General features: G+C 40.8%; 1 protein-coding gene across 1 annotated transcript; it reads left to right on the forward strand.

Moving 5' to 3' along the window:
• The first annotated feature begins 3,149 nt into the window (after positions 1-3,149).
• On the forward strand, positions 3,150-9,031 carry LOC148145263 (putative G protein-coupled receptor 139). The gene is made up of 2 exons (XM_087973800.1): positions 3,150-3,216; positions 8,094-9,031. The coding sequence occupies exons 1-2, from the start codon at positions 3,150-3,152 to the stop codon at positions 9,029-9,031; spliced, it is 1,005 nt and encodes a 334-aa protein (XP_087829926.1).
• Positions 9,032-11,689: the final 2,658 nt, after the last annotated feature.

The raw sequence follows: 11,689 nt of genomic DNA on the forward strand, positions 1-11,689 counted from the left end.
GGCAGGGGCTTGGAATGAGAGTCAGAGGATGGGGAGGCAGGCCTTTTGAAATTGGAGAACTCAGTTTTAAGACCTCGGGCTATAGGCTACCCTGGCAGAAGATGAGATTTTGTTCCACCAATTTGTGCTACAGTTCATTTTGGCAATGGAGAAAGCCAAGGGTGGTCATGTTGGAAAGGGAGTGGTCGGGAGAATTGAAATGGGTGGTGACTGTGATGTGCTGCCGGTTCCTACAAACCCGGCTGCGATGCTCAGTGAACCATTCCCTAAGATTATGTTCAGTCTGTCTGATGTACAGACGTCCACACCCGGAGCTCCAGTAATGCATCTGATAATAAAACCACACCCACCCTGAACCTCCAGGTACTGTTTCCTGCAAACGGAATAAATACAAGATCTGCAGGCACCCCCTCACCTTCATCCAGGGCCCCAAATAGTCCTTCCAGGTGATACAGAGTTCCACCAGCCTCTCTTCCAACTTAGTTTACTGCATCAGGTGCTTCCAATGTGGTCTGCAGGACATCAGGGAGAGTGAACGTAAACGTGGGTTATTGTTCACTGAATATTGCAGCCGGAGCTACAGGAGCCTACCGGACCACCCAGTCACTGCCAAAATCAATTTCCCCTACCAGTCCCTTTCCAACATAACCATCCTTGGCTTCCTCCATTGCCAAAATGAAACACTCCGTAAATTGAAGAAAAACACCTCACCTTCTGCCAGGGTAGCCTACAGCCCGAGTCGCATCATTGCGTTCTCCAATTTCAAATAACTTCTCTCCCCATTCCCGACTCCTTTCCCAGCACCTATGTAGCACTCCCACTGCTCCCTGTAACCAACCGGGTTCATTCCTCCCATTTCCCAACCCAGTCATACCCTCAACCTGTCTTCACCTATCCCCACCCTACACCCTGCCCCCGCAACCCTCAATTTGCAATTACTCCCACCCCACCCCTCGTCCTGAAGAACGGTTACAACCCAAATGTCGACTTCTCTACCTCCGGATGCTGCCTGGCCTGGTCTGTTCTTCCAGCCTCCTGCCTGTGTATTTCTCTCCGAATGGAATATTCCCAACTGCTACTACCTTCATAAGTGAAGTTTATCGTCCGCTGGATCATTTTTGTAAATCACTTGCTCACCTTCTGCAATGTGTGCACATACGTCCTATAATTTGACAACCAGACATGTACACAATATTTCAGCTGGGGTCTAACATGCGTCTTATGCAAGCTAAGCGTCAGCTGCTGCTTCTTAAACTCTGTGTCAATATTAATAAACCAAGGACACTGTATTCATTACTTATTTGTCTCTCCATTTCTGCTGCCAATTTCAATGATTTGTGAACGCATGTCTCTTTGCTCCGTATCTCTGCCGGTTTTATGCTCTATTTGATATTATCGTTTTAGCGAGAAAAAAGCGCTGTCTCATGCTTTTCTGTGTTGAACTGCACACACTAATTTTCAGCGACTCTTCCAACTTGTCAAGGTTTTTTTGGAATTCTACGCTGACTTCCACACAGGTTAAAATTTCTCCAAGTTTCATGTCAATTTTAAACATTGAAATAGTCCACTGAGCAACCAAGATCACAATAATTAATATATATACAAATGGATGAGGGTCCCAAAAGCTTCCTTCAACATGAATGATCCTGTTGCAATATGAGGTAAACTCTTTGCTGTCCACTATACCTCCAACTTTGGTGTCATCTGCAAACTTACTAATTGTGCCACTTATGCTCGCATCCAAATCATTTATGTGAATGACAAAATGTAAAGGATATAGCACCGATCCTTGTGGCATTCCCCTGGTCACAGGCCTCCAGTCTGAAAAGCAACTCTCCACCACCACCCTCTGTCTTCTACCTTTGAGCCAGTTTGGCAAATGGAGTTTAATTCAGATAAATGCGAGGTGCTGCATTTTGGGAAAACAAATTTTAGCAGGACTTTTACACTTAATGGTAGGATCTTGGGAGTCTTGCTGAACAAAGAGACCTTGGAGTGCAGGTTCATAGCTCCTTGAAAGTGGAGTCGCAGGTACATAGGATAGAGTAGAAAGCGTTTGGTTTTCTTTCCTTTATTGGTCAGAGTATTGAGTACAGGTGTTGGGAGGTTATGTTGCGGCTGTACACGACATTGGTTCGGCCACTGTTGGAATATTGCTTGCAATTCTGGTCTCCTTCCTATCGGAAAGATGTTGTGAAACTTGAAATGGTTCAGAAAAGATTTACAAAGATGTTGCCAGGGTTGGAGGATTTGAGGTCTAGGGAGAGGCTGTACAGGATGGGGCTGTTTTCCCTGGAGGGTCGGAGGGTGAGGGGTGACCTTATTGAGGTTTACAAAATTATGAGGGGCACGGATATGGTGAAAAGGCAAAGTATTTTTCCCTCTCCTGAAAGAGACCTAAGGGGCAACTTTTTCACGCAGAGGGTGGTACTTGTATGGAATGAGCTGCCAGAGCATGTGGTGGAGGCTGGTACAATTGCAACATTTAATAGGCATTTGGATGGGTATATGAATAGGAAGGGTTTGGATGGATATGAAGCCAGGTGCTGGCAGGTGGGACTAGATTGGGTTGGGATATCCGGTCGGCATGGATGGGTTGGACCGAAGGGTCTGTTTCTATGCTGTACATCTCTATGACTCTATGAATCTATAATCTCAGTGATGTACTGCTCTCATCTCACTAATTCGGAAAGAGGACAGCCTCCTCTGAGTGTGGAGTCGAACCGTTTGGACAAAGATACTGTCGTGTGTAGCTTAAGGATACACTGCTCAGCGACAAAGGAATAAAATCACGGGGTGTGGGGTGGGGGAAACTTGATCAAGATATCGTATTGACTATGTTTGTGAGAATATCTGTATGTGGGGGTGGTGTGGGGATAGAGGGGAGTAGCATATTTCGTTACCTTCACAATTGTTAACTGAATTTCCACAGTGAGCCGTGTTTCTAAATATATCCTAACACAACAGAAAATTTACCGCTTCTACAATACGTCCAATTTAAATTAAAACCAGTTGCAATCTCAAAATCCCCATGGTAATCCCACAACGTACAAGTGAAATGACGTCAAATGCTGAGCCCTGGATGGAATATAAACAGACTGCCTGTCTCTCAGACTGGAAGTTTGTGTAATTTTCAGTTCAGAGAGAAAATGCATTATCCAATTGGCAGCTTCATGAAAATATATTATCTGATCCTTCTTGTTGTTGGTATTCCTGGTAAGTGAATATTACAATTGTTTATGTTTTTTTATGAACTTGAAATTGTTACTTATTAATATAGTTAGAAACTTTCTGAAGTCACCCAATATTTGACATTATATTGTTGACTCAACTGCACCGAATTGCATTGATGATTTTATTCAGTCCCTCCTTCCCTGACAACGTACGTTTGTCATTCATATGTTCCATATCAGTTTATTGTTGTGAGGAGAAACGCATGTAATGTTAAAACGGACATCAGTGAAAGGCAACACTTTGCGTGAAGTTACAGCTGGAGGAGTCCCTCATTACAAATGTTTACAATCTACGCCATTTTGATAATCAGAGCAGCTATGACGCCTGTGTCTATATATTTGTACAAGTATCAATAAATGTACAGCTCAATTTAATTTTGGCACTCAATGCATTCTTGAAATGATTACTTAATTTTCTGGAGCTTTGACAATTTCTGATAAAAGTTGTAAAAATAAAGGTAGGAGAATTATATTGAGATGTTTCGACTACTATAATATTGAATGAGACAATTACAGTAAAAAGGGATTAGAATGGGTGGATTTCTTGAAATTCCAACAGGTGAACTTTTTTTAAATATCAAAATACAGATGGTCCTGCAAGGGATGGTGCAGTCCTGGACCTAACTCTGGGGAATGAAGGCAGACACAAATTTAAGGTGAAATGCAGAAATATTTTAACAACAGTATACAGCAAATATTATGTTTATCATGGAAAAGGAAAAGTCACTCTTCAAACAAAAACAATTGGTTCGGCTAAGGCAGATTTTATGAATATAAAGCCAGATCTATAGAATATCAACTGTGAACAGTCAATTAACCATGGGCAAATCCGAAGAAGAGGCATTCTTAACAGTAGAAATGAAACAACAAGCCCAGAGAACAATGTATGTTTGGAATATTCAGGACAGGCGGAAAAGAAAAATAGCTATAAGGGGTGTAATTATACAAGTAGGGAATAAGTTAAAAATCACACAGCACCAGGTTATAGTCCAACAGGTTGAATTGGAAGTGCACTAGCTTTCCGAGCGCCGCTCCTTCATGAGGTGATCCGGCGCTCTGAAAGCTGGTGTACTTCCAATTAAACGTATTGTACTATAGCCTGGTGTGTGTGAGTTTTAAATTTGTACATCCCAGTCCAACATCGGCATCTCCAAGGAGAGAATAAACAGCGACAGAGTAAGAATTATCATGGAACAAGGGACAATATGTGTGTGAAGCTGGAGGACATTGGTAGAATGATAAATAAGCACTTCACAACTGTCTTTACTCGAAAGAAGGACGGTGCAAGATCAGAATTTGAGAAGATCTATCGAAAAGGTTTTGAGCATATTGATGTAAAAAACAATGAGGTTTTGGAGGGTTTTAGCAGATTTCAATGTGGTAAAAGCTGCAGATCTGGATGTGCTATCTGGAAGGCTGCTGTGGGATGCAACTGAGCCCAGACCCAAATTTTCAAATGATCTCTGGCAACAGAGGAGAATCCAGAGGACAGGAAATGCCGTTTCAATTTTCAAGTCGGGTGTTAGAAGTCGATCAGGCAATTTTACAGCAGCGAGTCTCCTAACAGTGACAGAAAACCTATTAGTGAAGATAGTGAAAGAGAGCATTCATTTCCATTTAGCGAGGAAAGTGAAGCGACTTGACCAGTGAAAGTCAGCATGAAGAGTTCATGTGTAACAAAGTGAGTCGGAAATTTTGAAGATATGGTCAAATGTATGTATAATCGTAATGTGGTTGATGTATTTTACTGTATATGGATTTCACCACGATTTTTAAGAAGTTCACACATAAGAAATGGAGATAGAGAGAAAAGGGTCATGGAACTCAGGGTAACATGGCAGATTAGAACAAAAAATAGCCCCGTTTTAGAAGGCTGAAAATGATAGAAGAATATTGTTTGCATGACTGGAGCCCAGTATTCAGTGGCAGAGCAGAGACATTGCCTATTCCTTGTTTGCGATATTCATAAATTCTGTAGATGATAATGCTGGACTGTGATAAATACGCTTGTGGAAGTCACAAACATTTATGGAATGGTTTACAGTAAGGAGAAAATGATTAGTTTACAGGAGAATATCAACTGATTGATAAGATGTGCAGTTTAGTGGCAGGTAGATTTTAACTTTGATAAGTATGTGGTGAAACACTTTGGTACAAGCAACACAGCAAGGGAGTACTAAATTAATGGCATCGCACTGGGAAGCATCGAAGAACAAAGGGATCCACTGCCGCTTGCTGTCAGATCCCTGAAGTTTGCAGAGCCATCTTTAATCGCATTGTTAGGAATGCATATACTTGTTTGCCATTGTCAGTTGGGGCATAGTTTATAAGAACAGAGATTTCATGTTGCAGCTGTGTCGAACTTTGGGCAGGTGACAGTTGGATAGCTCTGTGTAGTTCTAGAACATAGAACATAGAAGAATACAGCGCAGTACAGGCCCTTTGGCCCTCGATGTTGCGCCGATCCAAGCCCACCTAACCTATACTAACCCACTATCCTCCATATACCTATCCAATGCCCGCTTAAATGCCCATTAAGAGGGAGAGTCCACCACTGCTACTGGCAGGGCATTCCATGAACTTACGACTCGCTGAGTGAAGAACCTATCCCTAACTTCAGTCCTATATCTACCCCCCTTAATTTAAAGCTATGCCCCCTTGTAATACCCGACTCCATACGCGGGAAAAGGTTCACACTGTCAACCCTATCTAACCCCCTAACCCCCTGTTCACAGCATTTTAGAAATCATCCAAATATGCTTGAGTGTTTGAAAAGAGAATCGGCAGGATGTTTCCTGAGATGGAATATTTCACCTATGTGCAACTCTGAACAAATTTGAAATGCTTTGTTTACAGGAGGGAACACTGACCGTGGACCTGACGTAAATGTTTACAATTATAAAGGACGTGGTGAATAGCTAGCAGCTGTTCCCTTCTGTTGGAGGGTCTGGAGCCACAGGCCATAATTCTTAGGTGGAAGTCAGGAGGTAGAGAGGGGACTTCAGGACAACACTTTTTTTCCACCGGGAAGGTTACAGTGATCTGGAATGCATTGCTGGTGAAGATTCTTGAAGAATTAAACTTCGCAATATTTATGAAAAAAAACTTTGACCTGCACTGGAAATTCATGACATTCAGGGTTGTCGGCATAGTGGTTTGAAAAGGTGGTTCATGTCGTTATAGCATCATGGAGTGGAACGAAATTGATCAGCCGATAATCCTCTTCCAGCTCTAACATTTTATGATTGCATGATTCTGCAAATTACCAGCTTTTCCATTTGTTCCCTACCCACAGTCATTCTGATGTGACATTGAACTCATCAATTTCTATCCAGCTTCAATATGGTTCATAGTTCCAATATCCTTGTGACTAATGAATATTAAAATTCCCTCTATTGTACCTATCCGATTATTTACATTTGTCATGTTTCATTCTATATCCCAATATTTGACTGTTTAGTGGTTAGTAAAAGTTTAAACTCTTATCTTCCGGTCCTGATGTATACTTTAAAAAACTGGGCACCATCTCTGCCTCAGTTCAGATGTTGCCATAAATGCTGAGTGCTTTCAACATGCCGCGATTTGTGTCAGATTTACGGTAATTTCGGTATTTTAATCTCTGTTGAAATACTAAACCTTTAGCAGTTACAGACATGAGGAATAAATATTAGAGAAATTACTTCAGAGTTTTTAATGCACACTGCATATTGTTTTAGTGACTTTGGCAGATTTGAGTTCAGTTCGTGCATGGGGAACATGTGCACGCTAGGACAACCTAAACTATGAAAATGTGATAAGCACAAAGTTCGGGTGGTGAGGCTCATTTCTGTGCAATGCCTGGTATTAAATATTCCAGACTAGACAGAGAGAGAGAGAGAGATATGAGATTTCTGATCGCAGAGGTGCAGTTGGGTTTTAATTCCAGAAAGACATTATTATTTTAAAATATTGTTTGAACCATGGAACAGGATTGGCACTCGAAATGGAAATGTGCAGTCTGAATGATAAACGAAAAGAAAGACTCCCATCCTGTTGTGTGGTTTCAAACCATGAAACAGAACGTGTTCTATGAGGAAACTGCATAACCCATAATCTCAGAGAAATTCTCCCATCCTGCTGTGCAGTCAGATTTTTGGAAGATGAGGAATGAAGGGGCAGCACCAATTCTGAAACTCGGTAAGATGTTACAACATCAACTTTGTTGTTGATCTCTGAGAAGTGTGCTATCCTGAAGGGTTCTAAGATTTAGTGCATAACGGTATGGAATGGCCACATGACGTCCAGTGCCGAATATATGGAGTCTGAAAATCATTTGGGACAGGTGAATGGAATTCCTGTTTAAAATGAGCAACGTGTATGATTCTCGCATTTAATCTCAGGGAAAGATCAAATCCAAGGTAGGATCCAATTTCAATATTCTCAAAACTGTAGTAAATTAAATATAGCCACTCTGAACAACAGATGTAATCTGATCTAAGTGGTGTTTCATCTTTTAGTGGGATGAGGATGACCCTGGAATAGATTCTATTCAAAGTTAGTTCCAGTTCTGCTCCAGGGTTCATATCTATTGTGCAAATGGATGCATCCTCATTAAGGGTCTGATTAATTGATGACTGATGCATACGGCATTTTGGGTGATTTCCACCAATAACTCTTGTTGTTATCCATCCCTTTTAAATTAAAAGGTTGTTGGCTTATTGGCACATTGCACTTGGGACTGAATACTGTATTAATTGCAGGTTTTTAAATCAGCCCAACTGAAGTCTGTTTATATCTAGTTCTAGTCTTTTCACTATCAGTACGTTCGGAGTATAACGACTATAAATTACACTATTGTTTTCTCTTCTGTCTCTTTTACAGTTAATTTAGTGGCAATTGTCATTCTATCCCGGGGAAAATGTGGCCTTTGCCCCTGCACTACCAGATATCTCGTTGCCATGGCATCTGCAGACCTACTGGTCATTATCACCGAGGTCATGCTGTGGCGCATCATTAATTATTATGCCCCAGGATCTTTCCTGTACATTACACCTGTATGCAGCATTGTAAATGTCCTGAGGAGTGCATCCACTGATTGCTCTGTCTGGTACACCGTTTGTTTCTCCTTTGATCGATTTGTGGTCATCTGTTGCCAAAAGCTGAGAAGAAATTACTGCACTGATAAAGTTGCCCTAATGGTTCTATCAATAACTTGTATTCTACTATGTTTAAGAAATGTTCCCCTTTACTTTACACTTGAACCTGGAGAGGTAATCAACAATATTCCATGGCTCTGTTATATAAAGCCAAGTTACTATACTGAACCTGGATGGCTGGGATTTGATTGGTTTGACAAGATTCTAACCCCATTGCTTCCATTCTCCTTAATACTGTTGCTCAATGCTGTTACGGTCAGAAATATCTTAGTGGTCAGTCAAATCCGTAAGGGACTAAAGGGTGGAAGCAAAGTAAACAATCATAATGACCCAGAAATAGAAAGCAGAAGGAAATCTGTGATTTTGCTTTTCAGCATATCTGGCAGCTTCATCCTTTTGTGGTTGCCGTATGTCTTACATTTCTTATACTATAACACATCTCAGGCAAATACCAGAAATTACAACAATTCAGAATTCATATTTCACCAAGTTGGGCTTATGTTGCGAAACTTAAGTTGTTGCACAAATACATTTATTTATGGGGCCACTCAGTCTAGATTCAGAGAGCAGCTCAAAGGCTTTGTGAAATACCTGATTGCATCAATGATTCAACTAATTCATCAACCAATGAACTGGGAGCAGCCTAGAAGCAGGTCCCAGTGATTTCAATTCATTAATGGAGTATTTTTCTATTCAAGATCTAAATGGAGACAAAAGTATGAATCGTGCACAGATGACAGCATGTGACTGGCATTTGTGAGCCATGCAGCAAGAGGCTTGTGACAGGAGAAGGAAAATACTCCCTGAGAGGTCAACCACCTCAATATTTTTTAATCACATCTGACTTTTTTCTCAAAACATAAAAATACATAAACATGCCTTTAAAGAAATCAGAATGGTGTATATGATGGAAGGCAACATGTGGAATTATTTCTTCTGCTCTCTTTTTTCAGAAATTCTCTAATGAGACTTTCTTTCTTCTAATGTGACCAGATTATCATTGTTATTTTTTCTCTTACTTAAATCCTACCCTCTACCCCTGGAATTATCTCTTTCTCATTCGCTCTTTCTATTGGTTCACCCTATCATCTATTTCCCTCTTATTCTTGAATTGGTGTTATTGTCTCAGTCCTGGTGCTTTTAACAATGACCGAGCTACTCTCTTAATACTCCTGATTTTGCCCCTCTTCATGGTGACTGTCTATTGCATAGGCTGCTGTAAGGAACTCTGCATGATAGTTGTGGCGGAATAGTATATTAACATGGACAGGCGAATAAATGATTAAAATAGAACAAGAGAGTTGTCATATTTATGTTAGAAGACCCACAGGGTGCCTCAACCTTTCTTCTTTACATATTATATGCTTGACTTGGATGATGGGGCAGAGATTGCTGCATTTTCTAATGATGCAAAGATACGCTGAAAAATCAAATCTGAAATGAATGTAATGCTGCCAGAGAGATTATGGAGAGACGTTTTGTGAAGTGTGAAAATGTGAACATAATTGCCTGCAATCTCAGAAGCGGTCCAAATATTTGCTTTGGAAGGATGAGGAAAAACAAACATAATGTGAGGAATGATTGGAAGGGTTTTTGAGAACGTTCAAGAAAGTCGAGTTGAGGCTTCGATGAGCTCAACTCTGACAGCATCAAATGAGAATGCAAGCTTAAAGGATTGAAATGCCCTACTTCTGCATAGTTCTTCTGTTATTTCACATTATCTACATGCAAACACGGAGAAACTATGAAGTAGCTTTGGGTTTTTTGTTGTAGAACATGAATGGCAAAAGGTTGATAAGACCATATATAGGAACAGAATTAGACCACTTGGTACACAGCAAGTCTGTTCTGCCATTTCATCAGGACTGATATGTTTCCCAAACCCATTGTCTTGCCTTCTCTCCATAATCTTTGATCCCTTACTAATCAAGAACCTACTAATCTCTGTCTTGAAGACACTCAATGCTTTCACTTCCACGGCGCTCTGAGGGAATTAATTGCACGGTGCTGCCACTCTCTAGTTGATGATATTCCTCCTCATCTAAGATCTAAGATATTGTCTCTTCTATCTGATGCTGTGACTTTAAACCATAGTGTTTTCTAACAGTAGACCTATCTTGTCTATGTTGCCTCTATTCTGCTTTCAATTAGGTCTCCATTTATTCTTGCAAACCCTATCAAATAAAAAAAATTACAGTACTCAGTACTTCTCATTTGACAAGCCATTCATCCCCAACATTGATCTTTAAACCTCAGCCCTGTCAAGGCCAACACATCCTTCATTCCTGATGAAGGGCTCCGGCCAGAAACGTCGATTTTCATGCTCCTTGGATGCTGCCTGACCTGCTGTGCTTTTCCAGCAACACACTTTTTACTCTGATCTCCAGCATCTGCAGACCTCACTTTCACTCTTCCTTAGATACAGCTAACATAACTATTCACAATTTTTCAATTCGCCCTGACCTCAGTGGGACACCTTGGCTCCTGTACTCTATCCGTCTTAAAATGAGTTTTAGATTTTCATTTGCCTTGCTTACAGCCAAATAAAGCAGCATGTCATCATGAATTGTGAATTATGGCTAAATTAATTAAGAAAATACTGAATATTATCACTTATTGAGTGAAAATGAATACAGAGGGAGGGAGAATTTATTGGATGATCAATGTATCTGGGAAGATTCCAACGTGCGAACTAGAGAGAGTACAGCTATTGACAAACTTGTTCCAGAGCAAAAAGACCTCAGCTCGTGGACAGATTATGGAGGTTCAGAATATAGCCTATGTTTCTTACAGCACAGCAATAGATAATTCAGTCTAACTCATCCATGTCAACCATGGACGGGTTGGACCTAAGGGTCCGTTTCCATGCTGTACATCTCAAAGACTGCATAACTCTATCATTTGACAGCATTTATCCCATATCCCTCTCAACCCTTCCTCCTCATATACACCTTTTCCAGACACCTTTTCACTCTTGTAATTGTACGAACCTCCAACATTTTCTTTGGCAGTTAATTCCATTCATGCACCACCCTCTGCATGAAATTGTTGTCCCTTAAAGCCCTTTTAAACCTTTACTTTCTCACCATAAATCTATGCCCTGTAGTTGTGGACTCCTGAACACTGGGAAAAAGACTTTGGGTATTTAACCCATCCATGCCTTTCATGGTTTCACAAACTTCGACAAGGTCACCCCTCAACCTCCGATGCTACAAGGAAAGAAAAAGCCCCAGCGTATTCAGCCTCTACCTACAGCTCAAACCTCCAGTCCTGGCAATACCTTGTATATCATTCTGATCCCTTTCATATTCAGCAACATTC

This window comes from Chiloscyllium plagiosum, unplaced genomic scaffold (assembly GCF_037043375.1).
Source record: "Chiloscyllium plagiosum isolate Xiang-an unplaced genomic scaffold, Cpla_swu_hap1 HiC_scaffold_26, whole genome shotgun sequence".
Taxonomy (NCBI): Eukaryota; Metazoa; Chordata; class Chondrichthyes; order Orectolobiformes; family Hemiscylliidae; genus Chiloscyllium; species Chiloscyllium plagiosum.